The sequence below is a fragment of the Magnolia sinica genome, chromosome 5 (assembly GCF_029962835.1).
Source record: "Magnolia sinica isolate HGM2019 chromosome 5, MsV1, whole genome shotgun sequence".
Taxonomy (NCBI): Eukaryota; Viridiplantae; Streptophyta; class Magnoliopsida; order Magnoliales; family Magnoliaceae; genus Magnolia; species Magnolia sinica.
Genome location: NC_080577.1, coordinates 22,489,546 through 22,507,286, shown reverse-complemented (window position 1 = coordinate 22,507,286; position 17,741 = coordinate 22,489,546). Strand labels below are relative to the sequence as shown.

The following is a 17,741-nucleotide window of genomic DNA, read 5'->3' as shown; positions in this document are numbered from 1 at the left end:
TATCAAGGGCCATAACTTTCAGTTACACCATAGGTAATCAAGTCTTTTCCTACAACCTCCATCCAAGTCCTTTTGGGCCCTCCCCTTGCCCATTTAGAGCTTTCAGTTAGTTATATCTAGTGTTTAAAAAACCATATGCACGACATGTTTTTGTATATATCTGAATCTGAATCTGAATCTGGACCCAAGCTTGAGTATGACCCAATTCTGGACTTGGAATTAGACCCTACGGGACTAGATGGGCTAACAGAATCCAAGTGGATTCAGATCCAGCACCTCATATTTGGGGCATGTATCTGAACCCGACAAGACCCAGGTCTTCCCTTAGTCACGTCCTGTTACAGGCACAACAATATCCAACTTGAATCCAACCCATTGATAACCCTATGTTATAAAAACGCAATATCCTAGTTGTGTATTTGACATTATTAGTGATTGCTTGCACATGAATGTGAAACAGTATTCGTGGAGACCGCGGTTATGATTGAAACAGTTTTGGAGCACATATCCCATGAAGTTCATGTAGAACCTAGCATTGTCCGAGATCTCAACATGTATGATAAGGGGGATGTAACACTTTATAGCCAACATCTTGCTGATTGTAATGCTAAACTTGTCCTTCATCATCTTCAGGTACTTATTCAGTTTATGCTATTTTTATTTCATGTTTTGCCTGTACATATCTTAACAGTAATACTGTTAGTTTATTTCTCATCTATGTTTTACATGTTTCCTTTCCTTTCTTCAAGTGTTGTCTTCTTTTGCTGAGAACTGTTTTAAGTATTGTTCATCATCGCAAGAAAACAGCAGAATTATAATTGTAGCTCATGCAATTTGAGAGAAATGTGTCCCTACGTCTTCTTATTTCCTGGACTTCATTGAATAGTCTGTATTTTTACTCTTTTTTTTCTCATACAGAATATACTAACAATTTGTGTTTTATGCCTGCATGTATATATGTCTGTTTATTGTCGGAAAACTCGAATGTGTGTGTTTATGCCTGTCTAATTCTTGGAAGACTTGGCTAGTTGGCTACAGAATTAGCTAACTTGGGCACATATATATATATATATATATATATATATATATATATATATATATATATATATATATTAAAGCAACGCTGGAATTATATATATATTCAAGCAACGCTGGAATTCATTGAAAAGGAAAGCAGAAAACAAAGAAAAAAGGACTGCTGAGATAGCAGACCACACCTAACTAGCAAAAAAGAAAAGATCAGCCCTATTCAAATTCTTTACATTGACTACCCAATCTAGGACCAACGATTTAACCCTAGCTCCCACCCTCTTCGCAGAAGAGGAATGATTGTTAAAACATCTGTCGTTTCTTTCCTCCCAAACAGCCCACCAAATGGCAAGAATAGTCATGCACCAAATGATCGATTTGGATTTGCCAAGCTTGGACCCATTCCACGCAATCAACAGATTAGCAGCCGACTCCGGCATGCACCAGGACATAGAGAAAATATGACAGAACTCCGTCAAAATGGCTCAAGTGAAGGAGCAGTGAACCAACAGATGGTTCACAGATTCTGCCTGATGCATACAACAAAGGCACCTGTTGACAATCTGCATTCCACGCTTAGCTAGGTTATCTATAGTAAGAATTCTGTTGCGAACCGCAAGCCATCCAAAACATTTGATCTTTGGCGGCACTTGATATTTCCAGATAAAAGGGGCCACTTCAAAATGGGGTTGAGCCGCAGGATAGATAGCTGCATATAAGGATCGAACTGAGAAGACTGCACATTTTTCAAGCAGCCATTCAATGTTGTCCTGAAGCAAGGGGATAGGCTTGGATTTGGAGATGAAGTCGAGGAGGGCTGTGTATTCATCAGCCTCGTTATCATCGAGATTCCTGAAGCACTTGATGTCCCACACGAACTGATTAGAAGAGAAGAGGCCGCAGTTTTTGATGAAAATCCCTCTGTCAGGGGAAAGACGATAGATCTGCGGGAAAAGGAAATTGAGAGGCTTGTCTCAAATCCAAACATCTTCCCAAAAACAGGTCGCTGAACCATTGCCCAACACATACCTGCCGTTAGCTATCACGGGAGTTTTGGCTTTGAGAATTCCTTTCCATATGTGAGAGGCTTTGTATTAAGACTTATCTGAAGGCCACCAGTTACCCTTGGAAGCACCATACTTTCCTCTAGCAATCGAAGACCAGAGGGAATGTTGATCAGAGGCAAATCGCCAAGCTCATTTCCCTAACAGCGTCGAGTTCATAATCTTCAAACTTTTAACATTCACTCCACCCTCTCTGAAAACCTTGCACACCTGATTCCATTCAAGGAGATGAATCTTTCTCTAATTTTCCTTACCAGACCATAAGAAATCTCTTCGAATTTTGTCCATAGTGCTAAGAACCAACCCCGGGCATCTGTATAGAGACATGAAATAAAGAGGAAGACTAGAAAGAGTAGATTTGATTAGAGTCAGACGACCACCCAGAGAGAGATAACTGCATTTCCATGAAGTAAGATATTTCTAGAATCTATTGATAACCCTATCCCACATGCGAATCGGCAGAAAACCCACTGAGAGGGGAAGGCCAACAAAGTAAGTAGGGAAGGAATCAATACGGCATCCAAGTGTGGAAGCAAATTTCCGGAGAGAAGTCTGAGCTACGTTGATACCAAGGATCTTTGATTTGTTCAGATTGATCCTTAGGCCTGAAACTGCTTCGAAACAACAAAGGGCAGTGAGGAGATGCTGTATTTTCTCCTTCGATGCTTCCGAAAATATAAGGGTATCGTCTGCAAACTGAGTATGAGTTAGGGGGGCAGACAAACCAGGCATCACGATTCCACAAGGAAGACCATGCTCCTGGCCTCTCTTTAGCATTTGGGAGAGAGCCTCGCCTACGATTAGAATTAACAACGGGGAGAGAGGGTCCCCCTGCCTTAAACCTCTCGAACTCCTGAAGAAGCCCTTTGGCGAACCATTTAGAATGATAGAGAAGTGGGCCGATCCAATACAAGCGGCAATTCATTGTTTCCACTTGGTGCCAAAACCCATCCGCGACAGCATATATAACAGAAAATCTCAATCCACGTGGTTGTAGGCCTTGGCAATATCCAACTTACAGAAGACAGCTTCGTATCTGGACTTGATGCAGGTATGAAGAACTTCATTGGCAATGAGAGCACCATCGATGATTTGTCTGCCTCTTATGAAGGCATTCTGGTTACTTGAGATGAGACTCCCGATTACTTTCGACAGCCGAGTGGACAAGACTTTCGCCAATATTTTGTAGGAACTCCCTATAAGACTAATCAGCCTAAATTCAGCAAAAGAGGAGGCCCCCACCACCTTGGGGATCAGAGAAATAAAGGTGGCACCTAGACCTTTCGACAATCTTCCTCGATTATAGAATTCGTAAAGAAACTGGAGGACGTCCTGTTGCACTAAGTCCCAAAAAGTTTGGAAGAAAGCAATTGGAAATGCGTCTGGACCTGGAAACTTGTCCCCTCCTAGAGCATCCACCGCAGCCTTGACCTCTGCTTCCGTAAATTGGGATTCCAAAAAAGCCGCGTCATCTGGATGGAGCCTGTTGAAGGAAATCGAATCGAGAGTCGGTCTGGGCCAGTTCTCGGAAGAAAGGAGCTCCTGAAAGTGGGAAAGGGCGAGATCTTCTATCTCCTTTCTATCCTCAATTATGCTGCCTTTGTCGTCAATGCTGAGAACAGACTTCGCCCGAGAGTGCATATTGGCCATTTGATGAAAGAGCTTGGTATTGTTATCTCCTTCCGCAATCCATTTAGCTCTGGACTTAATCCTCCAGGACGCTTCTTCTTGTAAAGCTTTATTCGAGAGGTCCTGGATGATGGAAATGCGCCTGAGTAAGACTTCTTTGGGCAGCAGAGCTTGTTCAGAGTCTCGGTCAATACTCTGTAACTCGGATAGAAGAGATTCGGTCTCAGCTTCATGTTTCTGAATTTCCTCCCTATGCCAGTCCTTTAGATTAACCTTGAGAAGATAAAGTTTATGGATCAACTTCTGACCGGCAAAACCTTTCACGGAGAACGACTTCCACCAATCGATAATTTTCTGGTGAAGACCCTCCGAATGAAGCCAAGAAGAATTAAACTTGAAAGGTTTTGGGCCCCAATTGACGTCTTCCACAGTCAACAGGATCGGGTAATGATCGGATGTGGTGCGCAGCAAGGCGATTTGCTTAATAGATGAGAAAGTCTCGAGCCATTGTGGGGAGACAAGGAATCTATCCAGGCGAGATTGGATAGGGGAAGCCCGGCCGTCGGTCCAAGTGAATCTTGCGCCTAAGAGAGGCAAGTCAATGAGTTCCTCTTGCTGGATCCAATCGGAAAAGCGAGTCATGGCGGTGGAGGTTCTTTTGCGTCTGGAGTGGTCCTTCGGATAGCACGTAACATTAAAATCGCCAACCACACACCACGGACCAGAAAAAGTCCGTCTAACCTACGGCAGTTCATCCCAGAAAGTGGCCCTGAGAGACTGACCGGTAGGCCCGTAAATAACTAAAATTAGGTAATGAGTGGAAGAAGACTTATCTTGGAGAGACACAGACACCGAGAAAGTGCCTGAAGAGGAGGAGAGAAGGTCCCATTTAGAGGATTTTCAGGCAACGAGAATCCCACCCGAGCTGCCAACCGCATCAACAGCTAACCATTTAGCATCTGTAGCTTTCCACAAAGAAGCCAAAAGGGAGTCTTTGAAATGGGAGACCTTAGTCTCCTGCGGACAAAGAGCGTCAGGATTTTTAGAACTGATGGTCGCCTTAATGAGACTCCTTTTATGTTTGGAGCCTACCCCCCTAACATTCCATGAGATCATCTTCATGGGGTCACTATGCTTCCCCGTTTACCCTGGCGTCTAGACTTAGACGCAGAAGAAGATATGAACCCTGGGCTGGCCTCGAGACGTAGCAGCTCGCGAGAGGTAGAGATCTTGAGAGAGTGTTTTACAGGAGTCTATTTCTTTGTAATGGGTCTGCCTCTGTTTTTAATACATTAAAATAGGGCCATATCGTCTTCCACCCTGTCCCCAAAGGATAAGCCTAGGTATCTTCCAACTTTGCCAATTGCATCACGTATCCATTGTTTCTGTTGGATCTTGGTCAGTAGATCAGCTCTATCCGTGCCCGATGTCGAATTATCGACATGAGGATCAGCTATCATCTGCAATGGCTCTGCCATCAGACATTCCGAAGATTCTTGAAATATAGTGATTGGCCCCATGTCCAGAACGTCGGTAGACGGGAAGGAAGAAGCCGATGGAGAGCAGGGCGAGGACGGCCGTGATAGGGTCAATGAAGAGCTTCGGTCAGACATAGATCGTGGGTCGGAAGGGTCATCCAATACAAGACTTAGGTTGAAAGGGGCTAAGTCAGTGAAGCCTGAAGAGGAAGCAAGGGCTAGAGAGAGAGGTGGAGGAATGACTGCAGTTCGGCAGGACTCGGATCTCAGGTCCGGGTCCGCCGGGAATCCGCCCGAAGAAGGAACCGAAAAAGAAGGGATGGCCTGCACGTCTGCCACATGTCGAGGACTGCTTTCACCACCCTCCACGTGTCATTCACATAGACCATCGCGCTGAAGAAGCGTACACCCTACAATCGGCTCGAGCTCCACACCTCCGTTGAAACTTCTTTCTAAGTGTGCCACGTGTCTTAGGTAACGTGTCGCGATAGGAGCTACATAATAGCCCCTGACAGCGGCTGCAGATTTTCCTGGATAAAGCCCTGGCTATTCAAATCTTTCTCCGAGAATTCCGTTGGGTAATCAGTAGAAAGGTGGATATTGGGAACATTCATCTCACGGGCAGCGGCACGTGTCACCATCACGGAATCCATCGACCGGTCGCACGCTAGGCGCTGAGGGGTAGGAACTGGAGAGGGCGGCTGAAGGGAGTGACAGACTCCACATGTTACTGTGGTGGGTATGGAACGGTCATTGCGACTATAGACAACAGGAGAAATGGCAGGCGTCAGAACCGGTGGTCCGCTGGCGCAGGGAGTTTGAACACCTTCATTCCGCCATGGATGGGGGAACGATTGCTTCGACGAGGATCCTTGATTCACCATAGATCACCCCAGCGAGGTAGAGGATCATCGAACGCTTCTCTGATGACCCTGAAGTTGAGGCAACGATACTCCACGATCACCTTCACCAACAAAGGCGGAACCCCTTCTTTCTTCTTACTCTAAGTCTGATGACTCCGATCTCCTCCCCCAGTTTCGTCTTCTCGTCCAACTCCAGAAACGAACCCAAATAAGCAACAACCACGATAAGGAACTCGTCGAACCATAATTCTAGAGGAACTCCCCATACTTGGAACCAAACATTTTCCATACCGAAACTGAAGAATTCTTCCCACCTTTTCACCGCCCTCACCGGTCCACCGAAATGAAGATGACCCGCCATGATCAGCATTTCTGGGTTGATCCCGGGACATACCTTCAACCAAAGTTCATTATAACCCAACGGTTTGATCTTATAGTTCCCAGGGTTAAAACCCGTAGTCTCTGTTATCCAGTCTTTCACCTGCGAAAGCGAAGCACCTTCCTTACATATGATCACCACCGACTCCTTGAGGTCTTCCTTCGCCTTAAGAAAGAGGTCAGCTTGACCTTAACTGGGACGCCCATAGAAGAACAAGGCGGGGGTGAGACCGCAGGAGAGGGGACGACAGGGTTCGGAGGGTGAGAGGGTGAGGACGTGAGGGTGAAGGATGTGCGGGTAGGATAAGGTTGAGGTTGCTGCTAGAGGAGGACCTCCTTAAAGGAAGGGGCCGCCAACTCGGGGGGGAGGGAGGTGGGTAGGACAGGCTTAGGTCTGTATATTTTTGGAGGTAAGGGAGCAGGAGGGCGGGAAGAGTGAAGGCGATCTAAAGGCGGTCCGAACCAAGCTCGCTGAACCAACAAACTTCACCCCCTGAAGCATGGTGACGGCTCTTGCTATTTCAGCCTCAGAGGACATACGAACAAGAGAAAATCCTCTGTATTCTCCGCTGTTCCGATCTCTGGGCATAACAACATCCATGACCGCACCCGCCTGTCCAAAAATCCTTTCTACATTGAGAGGAAACCAGCCTGCTGGAAAACCCTTCACAAATAGAGTAGGGTAGCCAGTTCAATTTCTTGCTGCTGACCTGACGGATGCATTTTTCCCACGATGAACTACCTTCCAGTCTGCATCCCGGTGAGGAACATATTCACCCTCTTCTGGAGAAGCTTCAGTATCATCTACATTTCGGCAATCCCTATGTCTCCCCATATCTCGGTCAGGAAGGGAATGATCACTATCATGCAAGGATGAATCTCCCCAGTGACGCGTGGGTGGCCCTCGAGCTTTTCCACGATCTTGACGTTGATCTTCCGTTCGCGAGATCCCACGAGTTTTTCCACGCTCTTGACGTTGATCTTCCGTTCGCGAGATCCCACAATCTTGCGTTCTCATTTTTCAACACTTTCAACTTGGGCATCTTTTTTACTTACTCTATAAATCAATCAAGTGGCAAAGGATTGGCTCCCCTCATCAGGAAGGCTAAAAATCATAAAAATTGTTCTAAAGGAATGCATAAGCATATCAGTCATTTTGTGAAATGATTGCAGGCAGTACCAATAGTTAGAGACATGATACGTCACAACTGATATTTCAATATGTACTTCATCAACACCTGTATTGGTTAACTATGATTTTGTGATCAGTGAGCTGTTTCACATGCTGTGGACCTTAATTACTGGAAAATTCCCCTTTTCAGGTAATATACAATTGTTTGGGTTCCTGAGTTTATTACTTGAGAGGAACTCCAAATGCCTGTGAGTCTTGGGTGTCTGTGTTTGTCACCTGATATGAGGGAACTCCATGTCTGTGTGGCAACTACCCCTCCATGATCATCCTTTGCTTGTTTTCCCTTTAGTGTGGCTGGGGGCTGATACTATTACTAGGTGAGATCATATTGGCATGTGAGCATTGTCGATATGAGCCTCTGCCATGCCTGTTCTGGAGCCCAGGTAAAAGAGGAAGGTTGATTTTGGTGGTCAGCCAATCATAAAAACTTGTAGCAAGCTACCATTTAAAAGCCAACCTCAAAACTGTTGGGAGAAGTCTATGATGAAGTAGATGATGATAACACCACTTAGGGTGAGTAATATCTCATGGAACTTTCTTGGATGTTGTGTTTAACCAGAAAAAAAAAAAGGATGAAAAGAGCTCTCTTGGGTGTTTTGGCCTCTTTTTCTATTGATCAATCTATGTAATTTTCTTTAGATATTGGATAAGTTCCATCTAAGCCACGTGGGTTGACACACTGTTTGTTGTTGTTTACTTTTTTCCTTGTTGCAGGAATCCAGTGACTACATCAAGCGGTGTGCAGAAGTCAAAGCATTCAACAGACAAAACAAGTGGGTAAAGCGTGGAATAAGTTTGATACCCGTGAAATTCTCAGCAGCCTGGGAAGGGTTGCAGATGATATCCCTTGTCAACATACACACAGATGCTAGTATTAGCATTTATCAATCTGGTTGTGAAATCGGGCAAGGATTGGACATAAAAGTTGCTCAAGTAAGACATCTCCATTCCAATGATGAATATCTTTAGTTATTTTAAGAAGAGAATGAAATTATAATCTTGTTGATTTCTAGACTTCAGTTCTTGCATACTTGTACATTTCATTTTGTTTACAACTGTCCAAGTTGATCTGACATAAGTGATAAACATGTATATCTATAGATTTCCCTTCCATGTATATCGGTAAATTTTCATTATTATCTTTCCATGTATACACATTGTACTCTTTATAAACCCCATTTGGGTAAAGCATTGATATATAGAAAACTCAAGGAGAATTCTCCAAAATCTCTTGTATTATCAGTAAGTTTCTTTGTTCATGGGAATGAATTGCAGTCTAAACTTATTATGTTCCAGTTCTTCTAAAAATTGCAATATCTTTCATATTTTTTTCATTTCTGACTGGTGGTCTTAAAATACTAAGGTCTGGATTTTGTGCAGCACTAAATCTACTTAAAAGTATTCAGTATCATTACCTATGAAACAGCGTAAAATTCCCCAATTTTCCGAAATCCTCACTCAGAGAAAACCAACAGACCCAAATTCCCCCCGTTTGTGCAACACATGCCCACATGTACAAGATTCCAAAACAGAAAAAAAATATATAAATAAATAAATAAATTTGAAATCTCCGACCGCACATTCTTTGCTTGAGAACCTTAATCACAATTCCTTGTCCCTGCAATCACCCAACTTAAGCATGCAAGTTTCTGGGGTTCTTGACCTTTAGATTTCCTTTTTTTTTTTTTTTTTCAGATCCTTTCTTTGAATGGTCTTGGCCTTCCTCACCTGTCTTTCATGTAAAAGCTTTCAACTTCACTTTTGAAGCCCCTTAGAAAGAATTGCCAAGGGTTTTTTCTTTTTTTTTTGATTGGTCGTTATAGTATCTACCCAAGCTTCTGCGGGGAGCTACATATTGATTTAACAAGTTTTCAATGATATCTTAATTATAACACCCATTCTTTTCCTAGAAATCTCACATTATTCAACTTGGGGAAATTTAGGACTTGGTAGTTCAATAATGGTATGTTATAGACCTCATCACTGACTGTGTGATATCATCGTGACTAGACTGTGTCCACCATGTCTATCTAAATAAGTTACCATAATTTGGGCTGAATGAGTATGCCAGTTCACAAAGAGAAGCCGCTTTGTCCCCACATGAAAACTTCAGTTATCATCATCAAACTTATCATAAGAAGATCCTAACTAAACTAACCCTAACCCTAAACCATTGGATGGATGTTTTCTTATTTCCCTTTTTTTGATGGATAAGAAAAACAAATTATTGAGAAAGGAGGGAGTATTACAGGAGGGCACCCAACAAATTTATTGATGGATTTTTTCTTACTGAAATTAACATTTGTCTTTGTCTTCAAGCAACACTAAACTACCATTTTGCAAGATCAAATTATATTTGATTTCCGTGTTGCAACAGGTTGCTGCAATGGTATTAGGGACAATAATTAGGGATCAGATTCTCTTGGATGAAATTTATGTCCACACAACCACAACTATTGTGGCAAATAATGTAGGAGAAAGTGGCGGCTCTGTCACTTCGGAGCTTTGTGCGAGATCTGTTCAGGTGAGCTGTTAATACTTCCATCTCTAAATTGCCTGCGTATTTTCTTTGAATAAATCATTTGTTCCATTCCCACTTTCTTAACAAAATAGCTTTCTTTTCCTTGACATCAGTAAACCGATTTAATAGTCAAACGCCAGTGACCTCGTACTTAAAAGAATCTACTTTAATTTTTTTAACAAAAAGAACACATCCTTGATACTCATCATAATCGCCAAACACATCCTTGATACTCTTCACAATCACCATTTCATTTGCCTGTAATCTTTCTCAAGAACATAGAGATTCTTATCTTAGCAAGTAATACTCAAACAATAATGTGCTATAAAGGAAGAAAACAGATTATGTATTGACTGTTAGCCTAGAGTCAATTGCATGTATTCACACGCCAGCATGTCATGTGTGAATGACATCGAAGCCATCTGTTGAGAATACAGACTCAATCGTTGTTGCGTTGTGTTTTATGGTAATTCTCCTTATTTTGTCCCCCATAGGATAGTTTTAGGAATGTGGATTATGACTCCTATATATATAGAGGGGGAGGGAGGGAGGGAGGGAGGGAGGGAGGTAACATTCCTCTCATGTATTAAGTTGAGAAAATTAAGCACATGTCGCACATGTTTTGTCCCAAGAGATTGATCTTTTATTACATCCTAAGATTTTGTTTTGTGCCCAAGATCTTTTTGCTGGAAAATTTCTTTATTCTCTATTTTTTTGTTAAATTTCTGATTATCCTATTCTTATACAATTTAGAAATTCCATGTTCATTGGCCCATGAACCTGCAGAATGCTTGTGAAACGTTAGTGAGCCGCCTTGAAGACATCGCAAATCTCATTGCAACATCGGAAGGGAAACCAACGTGGCATGAGCTTATTGCTAAAGCTCTTGATGCTGGAGTGGACCTTCAAGCAAGAGGGCGTGTGTATCCAAGAGCCAGCCCTCTTGGTCCTTTCCAGTATGTTTTACTTTCTTTTTTTGCTGTTGTAGAGGATAATTTTATATAGTTTCCTTTTATGTAACTTATTAGACTGAATAGTTCTGGTTTGGCAACTGGTAGCTGGACTTTTGCCAAGCAATCATGAAAAGCTGACCCCAAATAGCTGGGACAAGGCTTTGGTGGTAATAAATTCTGAATTGGCACCATACATTTTACCTGAAAACTGCAAAAATCCATGAATCTTGTTCCGCCACGCCACCTTGCCAAGGACCACATGGCCCACATCCTCAATTGAACTATCAATCATCAAATCTTTTCTTGCTACCCCCACCAATGTCCTTTTGGGCATATCCCTTGCCCTTTTAGAGCCTTCAACTTGAACAAACTCACTCCTAACCGGTGCGGTTTTTGGTATCTATTGCACATGTCCAAACCGTGGGAGTTTTGCGCTTTCATTGCCAGTCCCATGCCCGGATAAAGGAGGGTTGCGTCAGGTTGGCAGCCAGTGTCACACTTCAGCCACAACTTTTTCTCATGAATCCTGACAATCTGAAAAATGAAAAAATGGAGTTAAAAATTAGGCATTATGTTGATGATCTTGGTCAGCTTACATTATTATGATGCATTTGAACATTCTCAATCAACTCATGGAATATCACCCGGCTTTGCAATGGGAGTTACAATAATCTTCTTGATAATGAACATGATACAAGTAGCCATTTAGTTGTGGAGGAACTATAGGGTGCTAAGTCTCAAGGCCCTCAACAAACATGTAGTTTGCTGTGGCACAGGATCTTGTACATGTTTGGCCCATGGTTTGCTGATCCATACTGTTGATCTGATCGACCCACCATGGCTGGGGTTGCGCCGAAAGCATCTCAGATTTGAAGATGGCAACCCCTCGATCTGTAGCTTATTTTCCGTCACATGTGGACATATTGCTATGGATCTTCCTGTCTTGGGAATTGTTGGTGCATGGTTCATCCATGGTTGGCCGCCCATCACATGATGTTTGGGGAACCAAGCCATGAGACTCGCATAGAGAATCTCGTGCCTCACCAAGCTATGTCTTTTCTGAGGCTCATCACCCTATACTTGCTCCTAATATGAAGCAAATCTAATTAAGTTGAACATCAATACACAGCTATCAAGTTGGAATTTTTTTTCCCCGGGTGTTTCAGGTACATCTCATTTGCAGCTGCTGTTTCTGAAGCAGAGGTCAACATTTTGAGTGGTAACAAAAGTTCTGACTGCACCCTTTCTAAGTCCACCAGGATGTATTATTCTTCAGTTTTGACAAATGGTTCCTTCTTTTGCTGAAGTGGATGGTTCTCCTTTTTGTCCCTCATCTGTTATATTTCAGTCCTGTGTTTTAAATATGCTATATTTCAACCCTGTGACTCAAGGAGAGACTTTCCATTGGAGGAAACAGAAAACATCTATTCCTACCTATATTTTGGTATAGGATTTTATTACTTGGCAGTTTTGATTTATGACTATTCTGTTTCTTATGTAATGGGCTATGACTCATAGGTGAAGAAATTGTGGAGCTAAGATAGATTCATTGGGTCTGATATCTTCTTCGCTAGATCTTCAACCCCATACTTTGAAGAAATTCATGTTGAAAAAGCTGTATTACCAAATCCTTTGGCAAAATTGACTCTGGTTTGTCTGTTTACATTTTTAAGGAAATCTCCTTTTCTAAGAACAATTTAAGTAGCATTTATGACCCTTTTTCCCTCTCCACTAGATAGGATGCATGTTAACCAAGTATTATGCTTTCTATTAAGAAATAAATGTTGAGTTTACATTGTTTTGCATTTTATGATTCAGTGCAGTTTGATGCTACCATGTTATATTCAGGTGAAACAACTATTTTGAGGGCGGATATTTTACTGGATTGCGGGAAGAGTTTAAATCCAGCTGTTGATATTGGGCAAGTAAGATATGGTGCTCTATCTTGTTTAGAGGAAGCGGACCATGGTTTTCCCAGTTCAGCCTGTAGCGTCCTTAGTTGCATGACTGAAAATTCTCCATAGCAATTGATAGCAATGGAATCTTGTGTGACCCATCTCACATTCTGTTTCTTACTGACTTGCCAGCTTTTTCTCATCATGCTACAAGACTGTAATTTGGTTTGCATGTCTCATTAGAAAGCCTTTCATTTCAGTTGGCATGTCAAAAAAGAGAATTGATCACCTACTACCAGGCATTAGTGAACTTAACCTACAACCCAATTTTACAAGCATTTTCCTTGAAAAATATTTGATATTTCCAAATGAAAAAAAAGTAATAATAAAAATATGTGGAAATAAAAAATCAGAAGGCATAAAAAAATTGAAGGGGTCAGCCTATAGGTGATCAGTTCTCTTTGAGGCATACACTATTTTCGTCATGTTGCTTTACCTAAACAAAAAGGGAAAAAATCTAAATGGCACACATAATATTTTCATAATTTTACTTTTTCCCCCATAGATGTTTGGGTTCGAGTATGCGTGTATGTAAGGAAACACAAAATAATGAAACACGTACAAGTTGAAGTGACGTAATAATTGTTAGAATGGTTATAAGCATTTGCTGACAATGGTATTAAATTATTTTTCAAGTTTGATAGGATTTTGGAAATGCTAGATAAATCCACATATGGGGAATTGGGATCATCCTAAATATTGGAATTTTGGTAAGCTGACAAAATTAAAATCCTAAAATGTATTTTGTCCAATGCTGTACATTTACTCAATCCACAAACGGAAAGATACTGAAATGAGTGTAGATGAAGTCATGTGAAGTAGAAGAGGGAGTTGATATTAACTTTCTTCAATAGATTGATTGTAATATGTTACGTTATCCGCTTAGAGAACTACATTGTTTATGACAGCTCCAAGGGGCATTTGTTCAAGGCTTGGGTTACCACCTGACTGAAAAGTACATTTATGACCAGAAGACAGGAAGGGTAATGGTTGCATGCTTGTTATTTTTCTCTGGCCATTTCCATTGTTGCTCCATTTCGCGCCAAAACTGATTTGCTTCCTTGTATTGAAGTTGACGACTGATGGAACTTGGACTTACAAACCTCCTTCCTCAAAGGACATTCCTATTGTTCTCAATGCCTCCCTTCTACCCAACAGCTCAAACCCATATGGAGTGCTGAGATCTAAGGTAAGCTTTTTGGTTGTGGTTATTTTTCTTGTGGCTGCTTCTCATGCAGAGAGAATCAGCAAAATCTTGTTCTTCTCTTAGGCTGCTTTTGGATATACAAGTAAATTTAATTGCAAGCATTCAGTTTAGTCAGGAGGTTATAGGAAAAAGAAGTAAAGATGTCTCCTATTCATAGTGATGACGTACCTTCAAAATGCTGTTGTGTTTGTTTCTAGTCCAACTTGAAAGTAATTGGAATTTAGAGCTTGGCCCGCAATGTGGATGCTAAATGAATTACAAATAGGCTATTTCCACTTTGTCAGACGAGTATTTGCAATATAACTCAATGGTGCACCCAAACTCACCCTTAATGAGCCGAGGTATCTGTGTGTGTGCTTGTTCCAATCAGCAAATGAGTGTCTCAGTCTCTTCTCATAAATTAGGTTGCATTTGATAACATCCTTTTCTATTATATTTTTATTTAGTTTATGTCCAAATTCTTAAAAGAGGCATATTTTTCCTTTGTTTTTCTTAAATCTTATTTCTGGACTGTAGTTCTCTGGAGAGCCGCCATATGCCACGGCTTGCAGGTGAGTTAGATTTTATATCTCTTTCTCATTTAAACTACGACTCCTTATATTGAAGATTTTAGGACAAGCATGTTTTCTTTTCCTTTCTTGGACAGCAGACGTGTCCTGTACTAATCACAAGTACTTTAGTAACAAATCAAGCAGTCAATCGCCATACACCAGGCACATGATTGAGATCACGGCCGTTCATCTATTTGCCTATTGTGGATCGGGGTTACACCAAGACTAACAGAAAATTGGTTATGATCATAATTGAACAGCTGGAATAGACTCCGACCAGTGCTGAACATCCCAATGGGCAAGAGTCTTCCACTCAGCAGCTGGGATCATCTGACGACTGTGATTTTTGGCATATAGTGCATCTGCTGTAGGGCACAATAGATGAATGGTCCTAATCTCATACATATGTCGGCATGTACCATGATTTTTGCATGATAACTAATTTCTAGATATCAGCATTTGGCATCGGATCCTTTCTCACAGCATAAATCAAAACAGAGGTTTCAGAATGCACTTCACGTCTTTTTTTTTCCCACATGCACTTCACTTCAAATGCCTGAACATATGTTAAAAACTCGGGATCACCGGTCTGCTTGTTGCATGGAAAAACTCAGTCGACATGCCAGTTTAAGATACCATGGCCAGCCTTTCAGTTAAAAGAAAAGGAACAAAGTGGGACTGGATGGGAATCCCAACACATTTCTAATTTGGGTTTTCAAAATTCGATTCTGAAATATGTTAAGATTCTTGCCCACCATCCCTAGACGGTATCCATTGTTAGTTTAAACTGCACACCCAAGTACGGCCTGTAATTGTCCTTTTATTTTTATTTCTTTTCCTGAATTCACCCCTTTTTTTTTTCCAGTGCTTTGTTTGCGGTGCGGCAAGCAATAGCTGCAGGCAAATCAGAATGGGGAGATAGTAAGTGGTTTGGATTGAATTCCCCCGCAACGGTTGAAGAAGTGGCCCGTGCTGCAGATGTTCCCTCTCACATGCTCAACATTCCTGGAATCTAGTGATATTTCTCATATCTTACAAATGTATCACAGGTGGAGTACTACAAGCCCCTCCAAATACAGAGAAATTAAAGTCCTGATGCATTGGAACAAAGAATTCCCTGATGAATCCATTTTCTTATAAATGCAGATCATGGTTTGCCGATCCAGACCGTTTATATACAGTTTGGCTTTGTTGATGCCAAAAAAATATAAAAATTAAAAATAAAAAATAAAAAAATCTATTAGATTGGATGATTCTATCCATATGGGTTATGAATGCCTTCTACCTAATGGCTCATTTGTTGGCCATTGATGGAAGGTTTAGAATTGCCTGATCTGCGGGGAGTTTTTATGCACCTCCCATCCATTGTGGGTTGTTTCGAAATCAACTGATGGGATCCGCGACCGTGGGCCTTGCTTGCACAACGTGACTCATCAGGACAGTGTTCGGTTCTAATGCATCTAGACCCCCATGAATGAAATGAAAAGATGAAATATGGAGAAGAGAATCATGTTTCTATGTATATTGGTGTTTAGTGGTATCATTCAGCATTCATTTAGATGGGGCCCATAAAAACAATGATTGGTGCCTCCAGAAGTTTTATTTCTAATTTTTCTCTCAAACGAGTATTTTCAAGAGCAATATCATTTTATAAACAGTTTGCAGGTTAAACTGCAACCTATTGTAGGGGATCAGCCCTCGAGATTTAGTAAGAGCCGTAGAGTGTGGTCTGGTCCTCGTCCTGTTGTGACCGTACATCCAAATATCCGATGTGACCGTACACCCAAATATCCGGGGGGATGCGAGCCTAAGCCTATTCGGATTAAATTACATGCAGATAATGGTATGGCTTCAGTTATTCATGGACCATTAAAGGTAAATGAATAACACCTTTAATGCAAATGAGTACAACAATACCTAATCCGGTATTAATATATTATATATGTGACAAAGGGCACATGCCCAATGCATGGGGTTTGGACATGTGTTTGGTATCATATCAGTACAAAATGCATGCCAAATTCGGATTGTATCCAACTGCAATACATCTTCATAAGACAATAAAATTTTTTTTCCCATTGAGTAAATGGCACTAAAGAATTGGAAAATGAGTTTTTGTGTTCGGATCTATGATTGTTGATACTGCAACTAATGTGTTGAAAACAATGGTATGGGAAATATTCGAACAAGAATAAATCAATGAAATATAAAAATGGCATACCTGTTTGGATGATTGCTAAACAACAGCATGGGAAACATTCAAATTAGAATAGATTAGTGAAATATAAAAATGGCATGCTTGTTTAGGCGATTATAAAATCAGACTAGTGGACGAACAAGTTGGCTTCTTGTTGGACTAGGCGTGATCTCAGTCGCCCAATTTGAGATAGTTTATGCCCCTCGATGGAATTTCTCCAGTGTGGTAGCTTTTCGCACGATAATTTCAAAAAGAAGATTTCTAACAATGTGTATAACCCAAGAATCGGTTTTTTATTTTTTATTTTATATATATATATATATATATAGAGGCCTAATATCACTACAACATGCCTACACACCACGTATAAAAAGACGGTTCATGTGTTGGAGACATGTCAAAAGGTAGGCCACATTCTAAAACCAACCTATCTTGACTCAAAGAAAGGGACCACACAAGCCTAGCTGGGCCAATTTCCCACTGTGATGTATATGTTTTATCCATGTCATCCATCCAAATTTCCAGCTCATCTTAATGCATGAACCCAAAATTGAAGCATTCAAAGGTAAGTGGACTACACAGCAAGAAACAATGATGATAATGACGTCCACTATTGAAACCTTCCTAGGGCCCATGGTGAGGTTATTTTGTCATCTAACCTGTTCACAAGGTCACACAAGAGGGGAAAATGCAAATATCAGCTTGATACAAAACTTATGTACCC

The 17,741-nt window shown here is 41.3% G+C and overlaps 1 protein-coding gene across 1 annotated transcript in view; it reads left to right on the top strand.

Annotated features, from left to right (window-relative positions):
* The window catches only part of LOC131245742 (uncharacterized), a 60,734-nt gene extending 44,202 nt beyond the window's left edge, over window positions 1–16,532 (top strand). Inside the window, exons 18-27 of the mRNA XM_058245408.1 lie at window positions 461–633; window positions 8,348–8,566; window positions 10,011–10,157; window positions 10,941–11,110; window positions 12,274–12,326; window positions 12,956–13,032; window positions 13,971–14,045; window positions 14,135–14,251; window positions 14,786–14,820; window positions 15,686–16,532. Of these exons, the coding sequence (XP_058101391.1) occupies window positions 461–633; window positions 8,348–8,566; window positions 10,011–10,157; window positions 10,941–11,110; window positions 12,274–12,326; window positions 12,956–13,032; window positions 13,971–14,045; window positions 14,135–14,251; window positions 14,786–14,820; window positions 15,686–15,836 (1,217 nt within the window). The 3' untranslated portion in view covers window positions 15,837–16,532. The remainder of the gene's footprint in view (window positions 1–460; window positions 634–8,347; window positions 8,567–10,010; window positions 10,158–10,940; window positions 11,111–12,273; window positions 12,327–12,955; window positions 13,033–13,970; window positions 14,046–14,134; window positions 14,252–14,785; window positions 14,821–15,685) is intronic.
* The last annotated feature ends 1,209 nt before the right edge of the window (window positions 16,533–17,741 follow it).